Source organism: Octopus sinensis, linkage group LG5, assembly GCF_006345805.1.
Source record: "Octopus sinensis linkage group LG5, ASM634580v1, whole genome shotgun sequence".
Lineage (NCBI taxonomy): Eukaryota > Metazoa > Mollusca > Cephalopoda > Octopoda > Octopodidae > Octopus > Octopus sinensis.
The window spans coordinates 25,471,649-25,497,617 of record NC_043001.1 but is presented as its reverse complement, the minus strand read 5'-3'; the positions used below and the strand labels follow the sequence as shown (position 1 = coordinate 25,497,617).

Below are 25,969 nucleotides of genomic sequence, written 5' to 3'. Positions count from 1 at the left end.
ATGTACTTGCTTAGCAAGTGACCTGATTTGAGATCGTGTGCTGGAACGAAAACAATTGCAGCGTGGAAGGTGTTTATTAGCCATTTAAGAAACACACAAAATCCGTTAGATTCACTTCAACATTTAAATTTAATTTGTCAAAATATTTTTGTCGCTTTGAGACCGCGACCTGTTCATTGACAAAATTCCATGCTGCATCTTGAAATTGTTTTCCCGTTTTCTTTGAGAACTGCTATCAAATGCCATTAGGTTTATTTTGTTTTTTTTCCTCTAAGAGACTCATTTCAGTTTATTAACAATGTTCTACATAATCATCATCATCATTTAGCTTCCACTTTCCATGCTAGCATGGGTTGGACAGTTCAACTGGGGTCTGGGAAGCCAGAAGGCTGCACCAGGCCCAATCTGATCTGGCAATGTTTCTATGGCTGGATGCCCTTCCTAACGCCAACCACTCCGTGAGTGTAGTGGGTGCTTTTTACATGCCAGACGAGGCTGGCAAACAACCACGGTTGGATGGTGCTTTTTACGTGCCACCGGCATAATTCAATACACCACCATCTATTTGAATCATTTAAATCCTTACCATTGATTCCACTGAGTTTTTGCTGGCATTGTGCCAAAAATTTTAAAAACTGTATTGGTACATTGAGCTCATGTTTGGAATACAACTTTAAAAAAAAAAAAAGCTCAAACATAAACTGTGTTAAAGCTGAAATCCGGTGTTATTTATATTAAACAATATTAGTTGATATTTCAATTTAAAAATTGAATTAGGTGAGTTGGAAATGTGGGGCCCAGGTGTGAATTGGTATTGGAAAGGAAAAACTCTGTGGATAATCATTTTTATTCAAATAAGATTTTGTCTGAAAGAAAGTTATTTTTACTCTTTTTCTCTTCTTTTAGGTTTTTATCTGAACTGTTTTATAGAATAGCTATGATACAAAGCTTTTGATACGCAGTAATTAAAGTTACTGATTAATTCTTTTCATTTATCTGTTAAATAGTATTGAAATAAATGTATAGTAATCTTAGTTCAGTAAAAATTTGATGGTTGAGTATTCAACCGCAAGTTCATGTTTATATTTAGAGAAAGCATTGGTGTGCATACAAAACGAATACAAACAAATAAATCGTATTTGTATCTCTTTTTGATACTCTGTGTTCCTGTACAATTTATACTCAAATAATGTATTCATTTAATTTATATTTGTGAATTTGGAAATATTTTCAGATGAATTTTGAATTAATTATGGAGGATGCTGTAGCTGCTCTTGAGAATAAAAATCCATCAATTCGAACTGAGACTGCCAGTTTCTTAGCTCGATCAATTGCAAAAGCCGTCCCTAACGCACTACCTAAGAAAATTCTTAAGGTCTACTGTGTAGCTCTTGTAAAGGTAACATCTATGTGCTTAAATTTTGATTCTCAATACATACTTTGTGGGTGATATTAACTTGAAGTTAAGATTTTGACTAGAAAATTTATGCTTTATTCTAGACTAAGTCAGTTTAGTTCTAGTTGGTGCTAACAGTCTACAAACTAAGTATGTAGTTAAATTTAGCATCTGAGATTTTAGATTAGCAGGTCTTGACCTAGAAAATCAGAATGCTTGTTACTTTATTTTAGTAGTAATTATACATTACTAAATGACTTATATCTGATGCTGAAGAATTTGGATTATATTAATCTTGAGGTCATTTCTTCCTTATAACTGTGTGAGGTTGCATGCAATACAGTTTATATTTTAATGTTAAAAAGTTTTGTAAGCAAAATAATAAAAGAATTAACATATATTGCATTTTGCCTGAGTAACAAAAAGAGAAAAATCATTTATAGATAAAAAAATTTTTTTTGAGTAGTAGTACTTTTGCAGCTGGTCAGTTTCTCTATTGATAGCCATCTGAGAGTGTAGAAGTCTTTCTTCTACACTTAATACAGATGTATTACTGTATTACGTTCTGAAGTAGGATGAAATTCTGTTAGAATCATCAAAATTCTAAATTAAATGTTCAGTTCAAATCCCATAACTGAATTGTTTCATCTCCTTCATTAAATTTGTCTGATATTTATGTAATTAGTCTTGCTAGATGCAAAGTTACATTGAATTAGCTTCTGTGCTTTCAATTTACCTGTAGGCTCATATATGTATATTTTTTTTTTGAAATATCCAAACATGTTTATAATCTGTATTGACTTTCTTGTATATGTTCTAATGCTTTCTCAAAGATTTGAAACAACTGAGGTTAGTTGCTATCCTTTTGGCAGAAGAATTGTGAATTTATATCTCATCACTGGTGCTGTGCTTTACATTGGTTAGAGATAAAAAAAATTCTTAGTCACTCAGTTAAAGAAATATCTGTTGGAATTTTGAACTAACTGAAAAATAGTGAATAATTTAGAATATCTCTATATGAGAATAGAGCAGTGTCTTCATTTGTTGATAGATTTTTCTCATTATCATTGTTTTTATTTCATTTGATGTCTTATTTTAAGTGTTAATTAAAAAAAAATGTGCTTGTACATTACTTATTCTTTTTTTTAATTTACTTCCTTTATCAGACTATTAATGATCCTGTCCCAGAAGTACGAGAATCATCTTTCGAAGCCCTTGGAACTGCAATGCAACTAGTGGGAGAGAAAAATATAATGCCGTTTATAACTGATGTAGACAACATTAAGCAGCAGAAGGTTTGTCAGGCTTTAAATTCAACTTAATTAACTTAAGCCCTTCACCCCTATAGATCATAGCCCATTAGCAACTTTTCTCTATTGTTATTCACTCTGGTTTATTTTCCCTGAGTAAAAGCCTTCCTCTCCCAGGTTTTAGTGATTTTGAATTGTTATCAATGCTTCTGTAACTTTACTTTTTTCTAGGTAGGGGAGTTGGCCTGCACAAACCCATTTTTACTTCTGGGAAGAGGTGGTCCATATTAGTTAGGCCTGTATCCTTTGACCGGTCCAGTCCTACCAGGAGCTTGTCCTCTACTGGTATAGCTCTCAATGTCATTGAGGCACACAAGTCACCGTTCTATAACAAATACTGGACAGTGTTTATATTACATGATAACTGGCAAAATAATGTTTGTTTCACTGTAAGACAGAAGATATCAAATAATCGTGTTTTAGATCTTTGATACCATATTTTATTATTTAGATAATTTCAGAGAACATAATTAGTAATGTATTTATAGCTTATGTGATATTTATAAATTGATATATTTTCAGATAAAAGAATGCGCAGAGAAAGCAGTGTTGTTATTACCCAATGGTCAACCCCGCAATTCTCAGAAGTCACAGCCTTCTGCTGTAACAACAACAACAGCAGCAGCAACTTCTAAAGCTGTGACTAGTTCAAAACCTGCTGCCCAACAAAAAAAGGTGAATTTAAATATTGAATTTGATGCTTTAATTTTATCTTTTACTTGGTTTCTGTCATTAGACTGCAGCCATGTTGGGACACCTCCTTGAAGAATTTCTATTTGAATGACTTGATTCCAGTAATTTTCTTTGTTTTTTATATATATATATTTTTTAATGTCTTCATAAAAAGCTTCTCCACATCATTTGTAAGGGTGTGATGAAAAAAATTTGAAAATTCCCCATCAAAATGGAAAAAATTTGACTTATATAGGTGTGCTATTCCAAAAGTCCACCAAGGCATTGTCTTGTTAAAATTACCTGGTAAAGACGAGATACTGTGTGTGTGTGTGTGTGTGTGTGTGTGTATCTATACACACACACACATGCACAACTGGCTTCTTTCAGTTTCCACCTATCAGATCCACTCACAAGTTTTGGTTGCCTCGAGGCAATTGAAGAAAGCACTTGTCCAAGGTGCTATGCAGTGGGACAGAACTTGGAACCATGTAGTTGGGAAGCAGACAGCTCAACCACACAGCCATATCTGTGCTACGTGATGTAACATGATGATCATATGCAAATCAGTTCTTGCAACCTCTTTCTATTGGCCATTAAAAATTAAATGTGCATACTATGTTATGAAATGTGGCGAATTCCATAAAGTGCCCTGCTATCAAAAACAAGTCAGCTTAGTTCCCATGTAGCAAGAGTTAAGTCTGATGTCTTCTGTTCAAGGTAAAACTTAGTGTTTAAACATTAACTTGGCAAAATTAAAGTTAATACAATTAATACAAGTTGAGAAATATCACTGACACAGTGTGGCTTGACTGTGAGATCATCAAATGTCCCAGACTTGGAATTGTTATTAGTAAAAGAGAATAATACAGTTGATGTTTATAGATCTAAGTCAGTTTTGATGATGAGTAAGAATGAAACACACCTTTGACTGGACTTGAACCTGCAATCCCCTGCTTAAGTGGTGGGTGCCTTATCCATTGGGCCACCTGAATTTCTTGAAAATAAGTGGCTGGGTATTCCATGGATGTGTATATGCTTAACACTATACATACATAGAATCAGTGTGAAAATATGTGTCTAGGCTGAACCTTTGAATTGTAATCCATCTAATAAGCTTTCAAACAATTTTATTCACAAGCCTTGGGTTGATCTAGGGCCCATGATAAATGATACTTGCTCAAGACACCACACAGCAGGGTTGAACCCAGTGTTCCATGATTGTAAAGCAAATTCTTAACTATTTGACTATGCTGTCTCCATAACAGTTAATGCAACTTCCCAATATTCATATCATAGTGCTAGTGCATGCATATATAGCTGCATGCGTGCGTACATACACGCGAGTACTGTCCAAATCTCCAACCAATCACATACAGCTAGCTGGCATTCAATTGGCATATCAAGTTTCGGGCATTTTGATTGGGTTTTGGATAGAAAATTCACAAAAAGTCACTTCTATTGATCTTTTTTAATGGCTTTGCCGGGTGACTGAGGAAATGTAAAGATGTGCACGACCACCCTCTAACTGAAAAATTGTGGATTTGTATAAAGGATACACACAGACATTTTGCCATTTATATATATAGGGATATCTCAATCTATTTCCTCTTTTTATTTCTTCCTTAGCCTGGCGCTGATCGGCCACGTACTGCCCCAGCATCTTCAAAATCTCGCGCAGCAGATGTAAGTATGCTGTTCTGATATTTTCTTTAATTTTTCTCTCATCAGAATTGTTACGTTCCCTTAGTTTCCTTTTCCCTGTTGTTTCCTTTGAGTTCTATAAATAAAATCAAGGTGTGCCATTACAAATTAAAATTAAATATTTCACTTGAATATTAGCCCTAATATGCTATTGTAAAGAGAGTGTGTTGGTAGTCACATGAGGTTTTAATTAATATTATTAAGATTATTTAGTGTATATATTTTCATACGAGCGTGATCATTGACAGAGCAGCTAACTGGCTTCCGTGCCAGTGGCACTTAAAAGGCACCATTCGAGCGTGATCGTTACCAGCATTGTCTTACTGGCACTTGTGCCCGTGCTAGTAGGGTACCAAGAGCACCATCCGAGCGTGATTGTTGCCAGAGCAGCCAACTGGCTTCCGTGCCGGTGGCACATAAAAGGACACCATTCGAGCGTGATTGTTACCAACGTCGCCTTACTGGCACCTGTGCTGGTGGCATGTGTAAAAAGATTTGAGCGAGGTCATTGCCAGAACTGCTTGATTGGCCCCCGTGCCGGTGGCACGTAAAAAGCACCCACTACACTCTTGGTGTGGTTGGCGTTAGGAAGGGCATCCAGCTGTAGAAACTCTGCCAGATCAAGATTGGAGCCTGGTGCAGCCATCTGGTTCGCCAGCCCTCAATCAAAATCATCCAACCCATGCTAGCATGGAAAGCGGACGTTAAGTGATAATGATGATAATTTTTTCATGGAAGTAAAGGGGTAACTGGCAAAATGCATCAAACTAAAGGGTAAATGACAGAAGGGTGGGATTGGAAATTACTGATGTTGAGGACTCCTTGTTGGCTGAAAACATAGTTGTTGTTTGAGTTTTGTACAGAAAATAAAAGCAGGAAATTGTGAAATAAGAGTTAAACTAATACTCACTCTATAGGACAGCTGTTCCCTCCCCACCACCAATACCAGTCAAATAATATAAACAGACAATGTACATGTATTTGTGTAATTCAGGCTACACTATCAACCATACCTGCCACCTAGTGTCTTATTAAAGTAATACAGTTACACTAGTAGGACAGTATTTTGACTGAAAACTTCTGGGTTTTTTTGGGTGGTGGTGGTGGGTTTAATACCATAGCATTTAAACTAGCCATATTTGGGCTAAGTATTCTACCCATATTATGTTCAAAGTAGCCAGGTCTGACTTCTCAAACTTATCCTACTATGTCATTCTAAAAATAAGCAATCAGTCATCAAAATCTTGAAGCTAATGATATTGCATGATTAATTCAAAGGAATATGACTAAATAAACATTACATTGACCAAGTAATCATCCTCATCATCATTCAATGTCTGCCTTCCATGCTTTCCATGGGTGGGACAGTACCACAAGAGTCAACCAGGCCGAAGCCTGCGCCAGGCTTCTGTAACTGTTTTGGCAGGATTTTTACAGCTGGATGCCCTTCCTAACACCAACCACTCAGCAGAGTGGATTTAGTGTCTTTTGCATGGCACAGGTGAGGTGGGAAGTGCTTTTTAAGTGGCACAATCACAGGAAGGTCAGTTTTGGCAAGGTTTTTACTGCTGGATGCCCTTCCGAACACCAACTACTTTATAATGTGGACTGGGTGTTTATAAGTGGCAGGTGGTAAAGGATTAGATAGGTATACACAGAGAAGATTATCTTAATTGATTTTGAAGTTTGTCGTAATATACTTCAAAGACTAATTTCAATGAAACTTATCATTCTCTTCATATTTGAAAGACATTTTTTTTATTACTATTGTGCTTTTCTTTTTATAAGGGTAAGAAAGGATCGAAAAAAGGCTCAGCTGCTGACAGATCTTCCAAAGACGAACCTGTGGAAGCAATATTATCGGTAAGTGTTTGTTTTTATTTTTTTAACAGCTCTTAACAGATTTAGTTTGACCTCTAATAAATATTACCAGAGATTAACAAACTCAGCTGAGAATTGCTAATACTTTTAGTGAAGACAAGAATCAAAATAATAAACGCTTTTAGTAGATAATCTTGCCTCTGCTTATTATTTCAAGCAGTATCTTATATCTTTTGCTTGTTTCAGTCATTAGATTGCGGTCATGCTGGGGCACCACCTTGAAGGATTTTAGTTGAATGAATTGACCACTATTCTTTTTTTTTTTTTGTGAAGCCTGGTACTTATTCTATCAGTCTCTTTTGTCAAACCGCAAAGTAATGGGAACATAAACACACCAACGCAGGTTGTCAAGTGGTGGAGGACAAACACATACACAAACACACACAGCAATACACACAATGGGCTTCTTTCAGTTTCCATCTACCATATCCACTCACAAGGCTTTGGTTGGTCTGAGCCTATAGTAGAAGACACTTGCCCAGGGTGTCACAGTGAGACTGAACCCTGAACCATGTGGTTGGGAAACAAATTTATCTCATATCCATACCTGCACCTGAAGAAATAAATTTGCTGGTCTATATTTTTTAAAGTAATTTAAATTTTAGTTAGCTACAGTGTTTTCGGTTATTTGCTGTTATATAGGTGAGAGTTTCCTCCCCCACCCAGCACCTTTTGGATAGAATACTAGTCCTGTATTGGGTAACTTTTCTTCATAGGGAGAATTTAATTTAGTAGTAAAAACAAACAAATCACTCATCAATTTTACAGTACAACCATTACTTACCAAGTTAGGAGATGGTCTAACGAATAGGACCTGTGTCTGAACATGTCAAAGTGCTATCATCTGCCTGTTGGCTCAACTTGATTTCGAGCCGGGTCGTCTGCTGCTGGAGAGGACCGACCAGGTAAAGGACCTGGGTATCTTGGTGGATTCTTCCTTTTTGCCTTCGGCCCAGTGCGTCCATGCTGCCAACAAAGCACGCAGAGTTCTGTTTTTGATTCGACGGTCATTTGGAATGCTCACAGCAGCCATATTCCTACCGCTCTATATCACACTGGCGAGACCCATATTGGAGTGCGGGATTCAAGCCTCTTCTCCTTATCTCCTCAAAGACACATCATCTTGAAAGAGTCCAGAAGCTGGCTACCCGCATGGCTCTTGGTCTCAAGCATTTGTCTTATGAAGAAAGGCTGAAGACGTTCGACCTTTATTCTCTTGCTCTCAACATCATAAGCGGAAAGTGTAACCTCTTGAAAGAGCTGTTCTTCACTCCTTCTCCAGAGCGTGGGCTGCGGGGTCACTCCGAAAAGCTCTATCTGCGACAATTTCATCTCAATCGAAGGAGAGGGGCTTTCTCCGTCCGGGTTGCAGATCCGTGGAATAAGCTGCTGGACAAGATAGTGAAGATGCCGATGACTGCTCGGTTCAAAGTCTCTCTTGACCAGAAATGGCCTGAACTCTTTGCATGAACACCCTCCCTGTACATAACTCCATGTCCCCCTACATGGCCTTGCTTTTTGCTTTTTGAGCCAAAAAATTAACTTAACTTAACCTAACTAAAGAATTTCACCACTGTAGTATCTTTGTTGAATGCCAAGTGTATTGTCATGATGGCTGTCATTTGTTGCTATGGTTTACAGGAAAAAATACAACAAAAAGAAAACTAAATCAGCATGTTTGAGAAGTTTTATTGTATTGAATAAATTTGCATTTGAAATTGTTTCAAATTTGAACAAAATATCGACAATGTGTTGTTTGTATTATAAAGTATATATCAAATATTTATATCAATTTTTTCTTTTAAAATTTGTTGCTAGGATGATGTTTATGAAGAAAAAGCTGAAAGTCATTTAGGAGCTGAAACTTTAGGCCAGCTTGCTAGTAGCAACTGGAAAGAACGTTTGCAAGGCATAGAACAGTTTCTAAATGTAAGTTTAAAGAAATATTTTATTTCAGGCTTTCATCTCTGCATTTTTAAAGTTTCTTATATTTGTAAATCATTTGTTTTTGTCTACTTTACAAGAGGTTAACTGTTGTAGAAATAAAGCAAATTGCAGTTGAAGTTTTCAGTATTTGTTATTGTTTAGATGTTGTTGGTGGTGGTGGTGGGTACTAAGCTGACTGATTTTCTTAGTTCAAAAATGTGATCAAAAATATTTTTTCTTAACATCATTTTAATACCATTTAACCCTTTAGCATTCATATTAATTTGGCAAAAATAATCCTTATTTATTCACATTTAAAAAAAAAATTATCTGATATTATTTTGTAGCTTCAAGATAGGAAAGATGTAATTGCTTATTTTTAGAATGACATTGTAGGGTAAGTGTGAGATGCTGGTTCTGGCCAGTTTGAGCATAAAATGTGTAGAATATTTGGGCTGGATACAGCCGGTTTAAACACTAAAGGATTAATGGCTTTTTTCTATTTTGGTTAGTAGGTATTTTTAATATTTGGAAAGCTTAAAGACAGGCTATGAACTTTTCTTTTAGTCTAGTTTCAAGAATTTAACTATAATTTTGTTAATTATTGCTATGTTTGTAGTTTATGAGACAAATAGAGTTTCAAATGAACAGGTTTTCCTCAGTTAACATTCTGTATCTTGCAACAAATTTCTAATCTACTTTAAATTAGACTTGTATTGCTTATTTATAGCCACCTACTGTGACATGTTTCTAACAGGGTTGTTAGAATTAAGGAAGCCTACTGGCCAAGTAACTTACAAAATATCTTTTTGTTAAGAATAAACAAAGCAAAGCTATATTAAAAAGGTTGAAGCCAATGGGCTGAAAGATTGAGAAATATTGACTTATTTTTCTATTAGTCGTTTCTTTTAATTGCTAATTCAATCATTTTGTCGTTAACTCTTTTGTCCCCTTTAACACAATCCAGTTATGTTGTTTCTGGTTTCATTTTTGTTAGTTGAGATATATTCAAAATTAAGCAGTATATATATATCATCATCATCATCGTTTAACATCCGCTTTCCATGCTAGCGTGGGTTGGACGGTTCAACTGGGGTCTGGGAAGCCCGAAGGCTGCACCAGGCCCAGTTAGATCTGGCAGTGTTTCTACAGCTGGTTGCCCTTCCTAATGCCAACCACTCCGTGAGTGTAGTGGGTGCTTTTTACATGCCACCGGCACGGAGGCCAGGCGAAAGAGAGAGAGAGGGATATCAGTATATATATATATATATATATATATATATATATATACTGCTTAATTTTGGATATGAAATACTTGTTTCTTATATAAATAAGTTTGGTTTCCAGTTGCTGCCTTCCTTGGTTTTTTCTTCAGCTATCATTATCGTTTAATGTTCATATTTCATTCTGGCATGAGTTGGACTGTTTGACAGGATCCCAAAAGCACAGGGGACTGCTTGTACTCCAATGTCTGCTTTGGCATGGTTCTTATGAATGAATACCCTTTCTAATGCAAAGCACTGTACTTCATGTATTGAGTGCATTTTTCATGCCACCAGCATCAATAAGGTCATCATGCAGTTTGCAGGATTACAAACCCCAAGGGAGCAATTTTATGCTAGTAGATGAGGGATATAGCAATATCATTTGACCAAAGAGAAGAAAATCAGCAACTATCAGTAATATCATCATCATCATCATATCTTATGTTCAATCGAGTGAAAAATTTCATAGCTACAGCAGTTTTCCATTTTGTAATGAAAAAAATTTGGGATTAAAACCTCAAGTTTATGAGGGAGATAAAAGCATGTTTTAGGTTGATCACAAGTTTGTATTTTATATTTGGTGTTTCTCTTAACCCTTTAGCATTTAAACCGGCCATATCCTGCCAGAAGTATTCTGCCTGTTTTATGTTCAAACTGGTGAGATCTAGTCTCTCACACCAACCCTACAATATCGTTTTAAGAATTAACAGCTACCTCATCAAAATCTCAAAGCTACAAGATAATGCATGATTAGTTCAAAGCAATGTGGATAAAAAAGCATTGATTTTGGCAGAATAATGCAATCACTAAAGGGTTAATCCCCAGTAGGGTTTCATACATGAAATTTACAAATAGCAGAGTATTACTTTTTATTTTAGTCAACTTCATACTAGTTTAGGGATTCTGTCAAGAATCCTTATAGTCGTTTGTAGTTGAATGAAAGAGTTTGTGTCTCTTAATTATAATGATCTAATGATTTATAATGATCTAATGAGTTGAAACTGTGATTATCCAGTTGCCTATCAAATTTAAATATCTCTTTGTTAAATTTTGTTTTTTTCATGAAAAGTCTATATGCAGAACAAGTTTTGTTTGTTAAATGCATTAACTAAAACAATTATCTTTATTATTGCAGCTTGTAAAAGGTTTAGCAAAAGAAGAAATTCCAACACAGGTGTTTGTACGTGTAATATGTAAAAAGCCAGGGCTAAAAGACAGTAATTTTCAGGTAATGTTTGATGTTTGATGCGGTTTTTTTTTATGCTCCTAAGTTGGTCATTTTGAACTTGAACCTGTTTTGTTGAAAGCTTTTAACTGTATTTATATAGTTGTACTGTTTGATTGATTATGAGAAACTTGGTTTGGAAAACTATCCAGGCCATGTATGAAGTTGCTAAAAGTAGTGTCATGTCTGTCATTGGTCAATACAAATACAATATGTCGGTCAGTGTTGACTGAGGCCTGCCTTCCTCAGCCTAGTGCTTCACTTTTACCTTGAGAACTACAAAGATGTAAATCAATAGCTCTTGTTGCCATGACAGATATTGATCAACATTTACCTGATTCTCATTGTAGAATCAATATAGGAGTTGTAGAAGTTTAACCCTTTCGTTACTGTATTTATTTTGAGATGCTCTGTGTTTCTTTCAATTATTTTAAATATAACAAATAATTTAGTAAAATAACTTAGTTATCATTAAGCTAGTATTAGGAATATAAATTGCTACTAAGGTTTGGTGGTATATTTTGATGCGAAATTTATGAAAACAAGACATTTGTACTACAGAGCCAGAGCCAGTTTTGGCCGGGTTGGTAACGAAAGGGTTAAAAGAAAGAAGATAGGACTTAAACCTTTCGTTACCAACCCGGCTGAAACCGGCTCTTTCTCTTTAGTATAAATGTCTTGTTTTCATTAGTTTTGAATTAAAATCTTCCACCAAATCTTAGTCACAATTTATGTTCCTAGCACTAGCTTAATGATAACGATGTTATTTTACTAAATTCTTTGTTATATTTGAAATAATTGAAGGAAACACAGAACATCTCAAAATAAATACAGTAACGAAAGGGTTAAAGACCTTGATGGTGAAAATAGTTAAGACTAAGATACTTGTTATTAGTAGCACACAAATGTGCCAAAATAGGAATAACAGTTTAAGTTGTATTACATAGGAATTACAGTTTAAGTTATATTACATGCACTGGTGTGATTAAAAGTGTGTACGCAAACTGAAGTTCATGATCTCCTTAACCAGTATTCAAAGTTGGTGGATGTTAAGTGATCCTCTTTGTAAAAAGGTGTTTTGTTTTTTTATTCAAGTGAAGTCATGTATGAATGTAGAAGTTGGGGAGTAAAAGTCATAAAATATGTAGAGAAAAAGGAATTGATTCAGGATCTTTGGATATGCAGTGTAATAGGTGTAAAGAAGCTTTAAGTTCTATAGCTGAAGCTATAAGCTTGGATTTCGTTTGTCAAGAGGTAAACATTTTTCAAATTGAAAATTCTTTTCTTTTAAACCTTGTCAATTGACAATATGAAGCAAAATAGCTGTGAAGTTCTGGGACATGAATTCAATCCAGTCTAGCCCAGTCTATAGCCATTGTTATGTTCCTTGGTAAAGCACCAAGTCTGCTTCACTGACAATAAATTTGATTTAGGTTTCATGTCTGAATTAGGTCATTGGAGGGTTATCCAGCTTAAAAAAATGGTAATCAAGGGTGCTGAAAAGGGGTTTGGTTATATCATAGAAGTGAGTGTGCCTAATTTGGGCATGTTATGCAAATAGTTCATTCTAGATGACAAAAGCTTTGACTTGGAAGATGTGGATATATAAAGTCAAAGGAAAAGGAAAACAGAAAAATGTTTTGCGTTATAGTTATTTGGATCAGACCATTGAAAGTTAAGCTTCAGATCAGATGATGTTTGTATGAAACACAAGCAGTGTATTACAAACTTAGAACATGCATATGCACACACACACACACACACCAACATAAAACAGTTGCTAAATTATTAATACAGATTTGAAATACTATCTAAAAAGATGTTTTTGTTAATAAATTTTTTATGATTTTTATGGAATCATTTTTCAGGTATTGAAATTGAAAATAGAATTGATTGGGGTTCTTGCTCAGAAAGCTAATTTTACCAAATGTTCTGCTGGTTTCTGCCTTGAGAGTATGGTTGAAAAAATTGGTGATGTGAAAACTGGTAATTCCTGTAAAGAAGCTTTAAGTTCTATAGCTGAAGCTATAAGCTTGGATTTCGTTTGTCAAGAGGTAAGCATTTTTCAAATTGAAAATTCTTTTCTTTTAAACCTTGTCAATTGACAATATGAAGCAAAAATAGCTGTGAAGTTCTGGGACATGAATTCAATCCAGTCTAGCCCAGTCTATAGTCATTGTTATGTTCCTTGGTAAAGCACCAAGTCTGCTTCACTGACAATAAGTTCGATTTAGGTTTCATGTCTGAACAGGTCATTGGAAGGTTATCCAACTTAAAAAATGAAAGAAAAAAAAAAAGCAAGTATCATGTTGGCAACATCAACAATTTCTATTCTAAAATCATCTCACTCATGCTATATTAGAAAAATAACTTTTATGCAGACATTGCAGTTTAGCTTGGATTAATACTTGCAGTGAACTGCTGATTTGTGCAGTAGTTTCATGTAGAACAGATATAATCATCAAACAAAATAATGGTTTCAAATTTTGGCACAAGGCCTGTAATTTTGTGTGTGGGCAGGGTAACTAGTTGATTGCACCAACCCCAGTATGTGGCTGATACTTTATCCTATTTACCTCGAAAGGATTAAAGGTAAAGTTGACTTTAACAGTACTTGAACTCAGAATGTAGTATTGGAAGAAATGCTATTAATCATTAATGCACTAATGATTCTGCCAGCTTGCTTTCTTTATGAAACAAATGAATGAAATCTGGGAATCTCATCTAAAATTGGTAATTAAAAGATTTCCAAGATAATACTCTTTTACTTGTTTCAGTCATTTGACTGAGGCCATGCTGGAGCACCGCCTTTAATCGAGCAACTCGACCCCAGGACTTATTCTTTGTAAGCCCAGTACTTATGCTATCCGTCTCTTTTGCCGAACTGCTAAGTGATGGGGACATAAACACACCAGCATCGGTTGTCAAGCGATGTTGGGGGGACAAACACAGACACACAAACATATACACACACACACACACACATATATATATATATATATACGACGGGCTTCTTTCAGTTTCCGTCTACCAAATGCAAGGCTTTGGTCAAACCGAGGCTATAGTAGAAGACACTTGCCCAAGGTGCCACACAGTGGGACTGAACCCGGAACCATGTGGTTGGTAAACAAGCTACTTACCAAACAGCCACTCCTAATATTTTTCTTGTTAATTTAGTATATTAAGTATTATCTAAATTGGTTGACATAAAACATACAAGTATTCTGAATATCAAATATTTAATGTTCAGATTGTGGCCATGGCCCGTGCCAGTGTTACATAAGTGGCTCATTTAAGAGTACCCTTCAATCGTTGGGCAATATGCTGTGCTTGAGAAGACCTGTTGAGTCAAGTAAAATCATTGTCGTGGTTGATGCCAATACCACCTGACTGGCACCTGTGCTGGTGGCACATAAAAAGCACTTGTAAAAAGTACCGTTCAAATGTAGTTGATGCCAGTGCCGCCTGACTGTCCTCCCCCCATCCCATGCTGGTGGCATGTAAAAAGCACCCACTACACTCTTGGAGTGGTTGGCATTGTAGGAAGAGCATCCAATTGTAGAAATTTTGCCAGATCAGATTGGAGCCTGATGCAGCCTTACCATTCCTCAGTCAAACCATCCAACCCATGCCAGCATGGAAAGCAGACATTAAACGATAATGATTAATTTTAATGTTATTAGCTGGCATGATTACAAAATATGTTAAAAATTCAAATTATCAGAATGTTTTAAAATAATTGAATTACTTATATTTTACTACGAGCTAGATTAGTGCTTCTCAAACTTTTTTTTTATTATTACCTCTTTTTTTTTATTATCTCTTTCTTTCAGTGCCACCTTGCTATAATTCACCCCCCCCCAATCCATTTTTAACCTTTTTGTTACGGTATTTCTGTTGAAATACGCTGCATTTGTTTCTGTTAATTTTGAAAATAATGAATTTAAAATGAATTAGTCACTGTTAAGTTAGTGTCTGAAACATGAAATTTTGATGGCAGGTATAAATGTAGGTCCCTTTTGAAGCAGGAAATTTGCATAATAAAACCAGAAGCAATGCCAGATGGGTTAGTCTCAAGAGGGTTAATGTACATACACATAGTGTCAAGCCATAGTAATTTAGTTCCGGTTACTTGTTTGCAGTCAGTGACTTCTTACCACAACACCTCCCTGTTTTGTTTATTTAGTTATTCACATTTCTAAGTTCATGTTGTTGTTATTGTTGTGCATGTGGTTAAGAAGCAGTTTCTCATTATGTTACATGTTACACTAAAAAACTGTACAGATGTATAGATTTCCCCACTCCCCCGGCAACTATTTTTTTCTACCACCCCTAGGGGTTGGTACCATCCACTTTAAGATGCACTGAGCTAGATGCTTTAAATAGATGTAATGTTGTTTACTTCTGCCTAATCTCCTCTTTTGTTAATATTATGTCTGCTTATCATAAGAAGGTGAGCTGACAGAATTGTTAGCACCAGGGCAAAATGCTTAGTGGCATTTCATCCGTCTTCACATTCTGAGTTCAAATTCTGCTGAGGTCAACTTCACCTTTCATCCCTTTTAGGGGTCAATATAATAAGTACCAGTTGAATACTGAGGTTGATGTAACTGACTTACCCTTCCCCTAAAATTGCTGGCCCTCTGCCAAAATTTGAAACCAATATTATATTTTCTAATAATTACAATATTTCTTGTAGATCAGCACTTCTTAAACTTTTTTCATTCATGACCCCATTTTTCATCACCAGATTTTTTGCAACCTCAGGTATTAAATATACATTTGTGAAATAACATATAAACTGAAATTCAAGTGTTTGAATTTAATTTTCGTGACTCCAGCATTTCGCTTTGTGACCCATAGTTTAAGAAGCGCTGTTCTAGATTATAAACTATGCAATGAGAAATTGTTGTTTTGATTGAAATATCAGCAACAGATATTTGTTCATTATTAACATCACATTACCAGCTTTGATTTATGCATGTTAACCCTTTCATTACCAATCCGGCTGAAACTGGCTCTGGCTCTGAGTACAAATGTTTTGTTTTCATAAGTTCTGAATTAAAATCTTCCACCAAACCTTAGTCACAATTTGTGTTCCTAACACTAACTGAATGATAACGAAGTTATTTTATTAAATTATTTGTTGTATTTAAAGTAATTGAAAGAAACACAGAGCATCTCAACATAAATACAGTAATGAAAGGGTTAATATAATATATGGTTAAGGCAGCAAGCTGGTAGAATTGTTAGCACATGGCAAAATGCTTAGCACCATTCTGCCTGTCTTTACGTTCTGAGTTCAAATTCTGCCAAGGGTGACTTTGCCTTTCATCCTTTCAGGGTTGATAAAATAAGTACCAGTTAAACATTGAGGTTGATGTAATCAACTTACCCCTTTCCCAAACATGCTGGCCTTGTGCCAAAATTTGAAGTCATATGTTTTATTGGTTACAATATGTGAACAATTTTGATTCTATAACTCCCCAAATCCATCCTTTTATCTCTGTGCATCTGTTATTAGATAAATTCTGTAATCTAAAAAAAATAATAAATTGTGAAATTTTTTCTTTCTCATCTCTCCAGGTGATTCATTCTGCCTTTGCTCAAAAGAATCCCAAGAACCAAGCAGAAGCATTAAATTGGCTTTCTCAAGCTATAAAAGAGTTTGGGCTCAAGTAATTATATTTTCTCTTTTATGATAAATATCAAACTGGATTGGAGTTTTTTTTATAATAATAATAATAAAATTATTGTATACAGTGCTCAGGTGCACCACAACTTGTCAGAAAGTGCGTATAAAGTATATGCAGTAATGTATAAATGTCTGGAAAGCGAACAATGTATGAGTCAGATACATGCTTGTGTGTGTATGGAGGGGAGAAAATTGGGTGTAGTGTTGGCGAATCTCAGAAAGCATGGAAGTTTTGAAGGATGCAGTGCTCCGAAAACTAACAACTGATGCCGGCAGTTTGTTCCATGCTTCAGCAACTCTCAGCGTGAAAAAATGTTTCCTAAAGTCATGGGAGCTGTGCTGTTTTCTGACTTTGTAAATATGTCCATGGGTGTTAGACGGGTGAAGTTTGAAAAGGTGCTCAGAATTATTGTTTTTGTTTGTTTGTTTGTATTATGAGCTTGGAAAGTGGTGGTGGCGTTTATACACAAGGACTTACTCAACATATGTAAATGGAGTAGAGGAAAAGTTAGAATGAAATTGTTATAAATGTATTAAATCTTATACAAACACCAACCTTTTCAACTCTGAAACAGAACAAAAAAAAGTACGAATTATTTAAAAGTTTACTATGCATATTTTAGCTTGGTGTTCAGATATGGGGGTGGGGTGGACTTTCTCCCCTACCAAAAAATAAATAAATCCTCATCGTTTAATGTTCGTTTTCCATGCTAGCATGGGTTGGACAGTTCAACCAGGGTCTAGGAAGCCAGGAGGCTGCACCAGGCTCCAGTCTGATCTGATGGTGTTTCTACAGCTGGATGCCCTTCCTAACGCCAAGATTTATAAATATATACCAAATGTATAAAATAAATAAATAAATACATTAATAATCAGCATTTAACATTTAATTTCCATGCTGGCATGGGTTAGACGGCTTAACAGGAGCTGGCAAGGCCAGGAGACCCACCAAGTTCCATCGTCTGTTTTGGCTTTGTTTTTACAGCTTGATGCCCTTTCTAATGCCAACCACTTGCAGAGTGTACTGGATGCTTTTTATCACCAGTGCTTTTTACATGGCACCAGCACCAGTGCTTTTAATAAAAAACAAAATCAAATTTTACCTGTTTGTAAGCAATCATTATTATTTTAGTTAGCATTTATTTTATACAACGTATTGGCTATATTTGAATAAATGTTACTGCCTTTCTAATTTTGTTTTTAATAATCTTTTGAAGCAGATTTTAGCTAAGTTCTTTGAACTTTACATTTGAAATTCTTGGTAGAAAATCACATTCTGTTTGGTCCTGCAGATCATGGGTTGTAATATTTTCACAAGGATTTGTGCAAAAAGCACTCAGTACCCTCTGTAAAGCGGTTTGTATTAAGAAAAGCATCTAGCTGTAGAAAATCATGCCAAAAAATTTGTTGGAGCTTGGCACAGCCTTCTGGCTTGTTGGTCCCTGTCAAACTGTCCAACCCATCATCATCATTGTTCGACCGTGGTCAAGACAATGGAATTTACCATGCTACGCCAGACTTCACGGTCCATCATAGCATTACGGAGGTCCTGTTGCTGGATGCCTGTATCCCTGGAGATTACTTCAGGGTAGGAGAGTGTGCGCCCTCTGGTATTGCGAGTAGATGGCTTCCAGAGGAGAAGAATAGAAATTACCTCGTTTTCAGCTCTACAACAATGTCTAGCAAACTGGACTATCCTACCTTTCACAAGAGATGACACAGGTGGTAGTTTCCCATATATTTGCATTTTGGTTGGATGCCAGCATGGTATACCATGCATACCAGCAGCATACCATGCATACCAGTATGGGCAGTGAGTGATGACAATGATTTGCTTTATACTTGGGCATATTGCAGTATTTTTTGAGTAGGTTCCAGTTTTACTTTATTACTGCACAGTCGACAGTAGGAAAGGTAGCAGCCATAAATATCTTTTTAAGGAATCATGTAAATGTTCCTTTCTCCAATTTGTTCAAGTTATGTTAACAAGCAAGATAGAGATAGAGACAGAAGGTGTAGTTTGTTCATTTGCTATGGTGTTTGTTAACCATGCTATTGGTTTATTTGATGGTGTATCCCTTTTCTTTCCAGAGTAAATTTCAAGTCTGTCAATGAAAATGTAAAGAAAGCTTTAGCTGCGACAAATCCGGTAAATTTTCATTTACTCTTTTTTACTCTTTTTACTTGTTTCAGTCATTTGACTGCGGCCATGCTGGAGCACCGCCTTTAATCGAGCAACTCGACCCCGGGACTTATTCTTTTGTAAGCCCAGTACTTATTCTATCGGTCTCTTTTGCCGAACCGCTAAGTAATGGGGACATAAACACACCAGCTTCAGTTGTCAAGCATTGCTAGGGGGACAAACACAGACACACACACACACACACACATATATATATATATATATATATATTATATATATATATATATATATATATATATATATACGTATATACAACGGGCTTGTTTCAGTTTCCGTCTACCAAATCCACTCACAAGGTTTTGGTCGGCCCGAGGCTATAGTAGAAGACACTTGCCCAAGGTGCCACGCAGTGGGACTGAACCCGGAACCATGTGGTTGATAAACAAGCTACTTACCACACAGCCACTCCTATTCAATTAATCTTTAAATTGACTTGGGATAATAGTTTCATATTGATTTTTGATACCAGTTTTTGTTTTTCTTTTGTTGCTAATGTAATTAAAATATGGACCAATAAAGTTTTATGATATTTTTGACTCTAAAGAAATGAAATTGTTTGCTCTCAGCATGTTTTAAGTCTTGCTATTTATTTGAGTTAATATTACCATTTTAGCATATTTTTCTTGCAGGCTGTCCGGACTGCTGCCATTCAGTTGCTAGGTGTTGTCTATATGTATATGGGACCATCTTTACGTATGTTTTATGAAAATGAAAAACCTGCACTACTACAACAAATTGATGCAGAATTTGAAAAGGTATGCTACCACCATCATCATGACCACTACAACCATCTTCACCTCCATCATCATCATTGTTTTATGTTTGTTTCTCCATACTTACATGAATATGATTAAGTGAATAATAATGAATCTCTGAACGAGGTATAAACAGTAACTGCACGACAATGTGAGGTATACTTGCCATCTCAATATGGCTAACCACTAAGGGTGGGTGTTACTGTAGCTTGTAGTCCCAGGAGAACATTGTCTCCAGCTGGCTTTAGGCACACTTTCTGTGCCCTTATGGTATTTGCAAATACCATAAGGGCACAGAAAGTGTGCCTAAAGCCAGCTGGAGACAATGTTCTCCTGGGACTACAAGCTACAGTAACACCCACCCTTAGTGGTTAGCCATATTGAGATGGCAAGTATACCTCACATTAAGTGAATTCATTTTCATAAAATATTCAGAAATGAATATTGGTTGGTATCTTGTATGATTGAATTAGATGTTAGGAAATCTTTAGTAAGAAAATTTACGGAACAGATATTTGCATTTTACTAACGTTTATGTACATAAATCTTAAGATGCATTACTTTCAATATAATTTGTTTTTTTCATTATCACAAGAACAACAAAAGTTTTATTCATTTACATATATTTAATAAATTTCTTTGACATAGGCTAAAAGTGAAAAACCACCGGCTCCTACAAGAGCTGTAGTAAAGACTACTAACGAGGAATCTGAGGATACATGTGAGGAAAACGAGAATGGGAGTGAGAGTGTCAATGTGGAAGATCTTATTCCTCGTACAGATATTGGGTAAATTATTCAAGTTTTTCTTAATCTTAAAATTTTATTAGTGCTTTTTTCAGGCACTGAAATTTTAGTCAATTTCAGTATGTTTATTCTGCAATAAAACAAATTGTTCCTTGACCTTTTTGCTACTAACCAAAACACACAACCCGTTTATGTGTTTCAATTAAATTCTAAAATAATCTTGAATTTAAACTGGTTTAATAAAACAACTCTAAATTCTTTTATTTATCAACACCCTTCTACAAGCTACCTCAAAGATGAGTGGCAATGACCTCATTTTTGTGGCTGGAGATTTTAATGGGCATGTTGGGCGGAAATCCAGTATCTTCACTGGTGTACACGGGGGCCATGGTATTGGTTCCCGGAACAATGAGGGAACTAAGCTACTGGAGTTCTGTGATGCATGTAACCTTTTAATCTGCAACACTAAGTTCAGGAAACCAGACAGCCATCTGATAACCTGTCAATCAGAGGACTCTGCTAGCCAGATTGATTTTATCCTCACCAGACAGCGGGACATAGGGTTGCTCTTAAATACAAGGACCCTCTCAGGCGCAGAATGCACGCCCCCCCCCCCTAGATTAGTCGTTAGTGGTTTTCGACTCAAGACCAGGAGGATGCCAAGGAACAGACCAATCCAGAAGAGAAGGATTTGGAAGCTAAAGAACCCTTCACATGGTCAGAGATTTAGGGACATCCTCATCAAGAAATTTGATGAGAGGGAGGAGGAACTACAGTCCTTGGACATAGAAGGTAGCTGGAAATTCTTATGGGACAGTTTACTGAGTGCCACAGACCAGGTCTACGGATGGTGCAAAGTCCCTTCCAGACCTAGAGTAATGTGGTGGTGGAATAATATGGTAGACAAAGCCATCAGAGCAAAGAAACAGGCCTGGAAAGCCTGGAAGGGTGGGGGTAGCAGGGAACCATACCAGATAGCCAAAAGGGAGGCTGGGCGACAAGTATACATAGCCAAGTGTAAAGCAGAAAAGAAGTTTGTCAATGTCCAATGATGTGAGGACCAAAGAACTGAAGTATTTTGGATTGCAAGACAGTGTGTGAGAGAAAATTGTGATGTCACAGGAGAGAAATGTGTCCGCATGGATGATGGTGCACTTGCTTTTAATGATTCAGAAAAGAAAGAAGCTTGGAAATGCCATTATGAAAGACTGTTGAACATGGAGAATGAATGGGAGGAGGAGAGCCTGCCAAATGTTGATCCAGTAGAGGGACCAGCTATCCGAATAGACAGCACCATGGTGGGTAAAGCAATTATGGGTATGAAGCCAGGAAAAGTCCCCTGGCTCATCAGGAATCATTGCTGAGATGCTTAAAACATCTGGTGGTGTGGGCTATGGCCTAGTCACCTGTATTGTAAACCAGGTAGTTCACGATGGAGTCATACCCAATGACTGGCGGCGCAGCACCATAGTCAACTGCTACAAAGGTAAAGGTGATGCAGTGTAGTAAGAAGCTTGCTTCCTAACCACATGGTTCTGGGTTCAGTCCCATTGTGTAACACCTTGAGCAAGTATCTTCTATAGTGTCAGGCCGACCAAAGCCTTATGAGTGGATTTGGTAGACGGAAACTGAAAGAAGCCCGTCATATATGTATATATTTTTGTGCATGTTTCTGTGTTTGTCCCCACCCACTACCACTATCTCTAGACAATTGATGTTGATGTGTTTACGATCCCTAACTTAGCAGTTTGGCAAAAGAGACTGATAGAGTAAGTACCAGGCTTACTAAGAATAAGTCCTAGGGTCAATTTCTTCAGGTAAAAGGTAATGCTCCAGTATGGCCACAGTCAAATGACTGAAACAAGGAAAAGAATAAAAGAATGTGATTTTTGGAACACAAATTAACAAAAGCTTAACCAAATCCGTTTCATAATTTTTGTCTCACCACAAATTTTATTATAGGTAAATACAGGTAAATTCAACAAAATATAGAATTATTTAAAATTTGTTTAAACATCAACCATCTTGGAATTAAAAGAATTGAGAATAAGATTTTTATTTGACTGTATACAGAATTGGCTCACAAATGCGATTTGGTGGGATTTGCCTGACATGTACTTATTTTATGCTCTATGCATTTTCTTAAATGCACTCCGAAGACTTTTGTAGAGGCTTACTATTTGCTACCAGAGTCTGTGTTACCTTTGATTTCTTGCTAACTTATTTTATACAATGATAATGCTGGCAGAAATCTTATTTTCAAAATAAAATAATCCAAACACTTACAAATTTTCAGTTGGAAATTTTATAAATATATTTGTTTTATTTAGTGATAAAATAACAAGTGAAATTCTTGCTGAAATGGGTGATAAGAACTGGAAAATTCGCAATGAAGGTCTTCAAAAAGTCACAGTCATCTTGAATGAAAACAAATTTGTTTTGCCTAATCTGGGTCAGTTACCCGAAGCTTTAAAAGCCAGACTTGGAGATTCTAACAAAAATATGGTAAATACACAAATGCTTAGATTTTTTTGGTACTTTTATTTTCAGATTCTCTTTTGCATACTTAATGTTTTTTCTTCTTTTTTCAGAGAATCCTATATTCTCATAGATAATCTAATTACCACTAAAAGCAACATCAACAGATAATTCTAATCCATACTACTCTAAGCAACTGCAGCAACAGATAATCATAATCCATACTGTAAAGATGTTTCCATAAAGAAGAATTGTGATATGTTTTAGCAAGCTAGTCCTTTCAAGCGAATTTCAATTTAACTCAATATCTAACCGAATTTTTTTTTTTTTACCTATTTTATACATTCTGAAATAAAGTTCACTCCAGAAAATAGTTGTCTTTTGTTTATGTCATCTTAGATTTTCTTTACTTTTTAAGATTCAAATCATAAAGTATTTTATTTGTATTTGTAAGTATTCAAAAACTGCAAAGTTACTATTAAATTAGGTATTGCTATTGTTTCATCTTATCTTTCATTACAATATATAGTTACAAAGATTCTCTATCAGTTATATATGTTGCCTTTAGTTCTGAGTTTTTGAGTTGATGCAAAAGAGTAGGGTGCTCAACATATCAGTTTCAAGCCTGCTGTTTCTGTGTTCAAGTTCTACCAAGATCATCTTTACTTCTGATTCCTTCCAAACTGATAAAATTTGTTCATAAATTCATACTCTAAAGAGAAGTTAACTGACTAAATTTTCTTCTCTTACAGTAGAAAGAAATCATTATGTATTATGTATTATGTTTTTTCAGAAGCTCTAACTTCATTATACACCATTACATCATTTTAATGGTTGAATTCATACTTGAGATATGTCAGCCTCAAGTATGTGGCACAGCATTAAATGGAAAATAAAATAGAATATAAGTTTCAGAACTGATTTGGCTGGATAGCTTTTTTATATCTTGGTTTCTGTTTTGAACTTTTCAGGTAATAACTACATTGGGCATATTAGGAACTTTGGCAACTTCTCTTGGTCCTCATTGCAAACAACACATCCGTACAATTGGGCCAGGCATAATTAGCTGTTTTGGAGATAGTAAGGCAAGTTTATGCTTTCACTTTTTGAATCTCATTCACTACATTGCTTCTAATTATTATGTTTTATCAATATTTTCTGCTCTCCCTCTAAGATGTTTTATTTACTTATTGATTTGATGATTCTAGGTACATTTGAGGGCTGCTGCTGTAAATGCCCTTAATGCTTGGGTGGAGCACTGTAACATACACGCCTTAGTTGAATGTGAAGCATTTTCTGATGCACTGAAGATAGAAAATCCAAACCTGCGCATGGAGGTATTCTTGTTTTTTAAATACTTTTGATATTAGTAACTAGGTTTTCATCCATCTATCCATTTTTTCCCCCTACTACTCTTAGGAGGGTCCTGGGGGGGTTTGTCCTCAGACATCTCTTCCATAGAGTCCTATTGATGCAACCATCATTACACTTTCCTGCTGGATTCTCAAGCATGACCACCTGAGACTGTGAATATTATTCAATCATCTCATTCTTGATCTACTCTTAGGTGTCCTACTACTTGACTTGAAGAATCTGTCCTTGTAGGCAATCCTTACCTACATCATCATCATCATCGTTTAACGTCCGTTTTCCATGTTAGCATGGGTTGGACGGTTCAACTGGGGTCTGGGAAGCCAGAAGGCTGCGCCAGGTCCAGTCTGATCTGGCAGTGTTTCTACAGCTGGATGCCCTTCCTAACGCCAACCACTCCGTGAGTGTAGTGGGTGCTTTTTATGTGCCAGACGAGGCTGGCAAACGGCCATGATCGGATGGTGCTTTTTACATGCCACCGGCACAGGGGCCAGACGAGGCTGGCACGGGCACAATTGGATGGTGCTTTTTACGTGCCACCGACATGGAAGCCAGTCGGGGCGGCGCTGGCAACGGCCACGTTTGGATGGTTCTCTTACATGCCACCGGCACTGGTATTACAGCTACAATTTCCATTGATGTTGATTGATTTCGATTTTGATTTTCACTTGCCTCAACAGGTCTTCACTAGTAGGGTTTGTGTCACAAGAAGGAAAGGTATGCATAAGTGGGCTAGCTACGTCCCAGGTAGAGGCCACGGGTTATAATCTCACTTGTCCTGCCGGGTCTTCCCACGCACAGCATTTGTAATTATATGTCCACAGTACCAGAGCTGTGACCTCTCTTCCTGGAGAGATTCTCTTTTTGCTCTGAGCTACACACCCTGTTGTGTAATGATACTCCAGAGATCCTTTGGAAGAACTCTATTTTAGTTGCTTGCATTTGAAATCGTATTCTTTCGCTCATTTACCCAACATTGTTGATGAGGAAAGATATGAAAACTGAACTGCAAAACCTGGAATAAACTCGGGCTTATGACATTTGTCAGTGACCAGATTAGTTTAACGGAGCAATAATAAATATATGGAAAAATTAAGTAATTTTTTGAGCATTCTTAAATATTTTTGTTGTATCTCAGGAGGGTCAGAAATAAGCATGCACTTGTTCTGTTTCATTTCTTTTTTTTTATCATCATCATCATCATCATCATTATTATTATTATTAGTTAATTCATTAACATTTAACCCAATTAACTAATTGAATGTTTCATTAATCATTTGGTCAGTCAACCAGTTAGGTTTGACAAAGTCCTTTTGTCATCATCCATGACCTCATCAATGAC

At 36.1% G+C, this 25,969-nt stretch overlaps 1 protein-coding gene across 3 annotated transcripts in view; it reads left to right on the top strand.

The window, feature by feature from the left end:
* The window catches only part of LOC115211619 (cytoskeleton-associated protein 5), a 111,776-nt gene that overhangs the window by 52,192 nt on the left and 33,615 nt on the right, over window positions 1-25,969 (top strand). For all 3 annotated transcript variants that reach the window (XM_029780233.2, XM_036503239.1, XM_029780232.2), the window contains exons 12-26: window positions 1,235-1,399; window positions 2,563-2,691; window positions 3,229-3,381; window positions 5,008-5,064; window positions 6,871-6,945; window positions 8,782-8,892; window positions 11,290-11,382; window positions 13,248-13,433; window positions 16,966-17,057; window positions 19,166-19,223; window positions 19,907-20,032; window positions 20,681-20,820; window positions 23,109-23,283; window positions 24,228-24,341; window positions 24,465-24,593. In XM_029780233.2, the coding sequence (XP_029636093.1) occupies window positions 1,235-1,399; window positions 2,563-2,691; window positions 3,229-3,381; window positions 5,008-5,064; window positions 6,871-6,945; window positions 8,782-8,892; window positions 11,290-11,382; window positions 13,248-13,433; window positions 16,966-17,057; window positions 19,166-19,223; window positions 19,907-20,032; window positions 20,681-20,820; window positions 23,109-23,283; window positions 24,228-24,341; window positions 24,465-24,593 (1,803 nt within the window). The remainder of the gene's footprint in view (window positions 1-1,234; window positions 1,400-2,562; window positions 2,692-3,228; window positions 3,382-5,007; window positions 5,065-6,870; window positions 6,946-8,781; window positions 8,893-11,289; window positions 11,383-13,247; window positions 13,434-16,965; window positions 17,058-19,165; window positions 19,224-19,906; window positions 20,033-20,680; window positions 20,821-23,108; window positions 23,284-24,227; window positions 24,342-24,464; window positions 24,594-25,969) is intronic.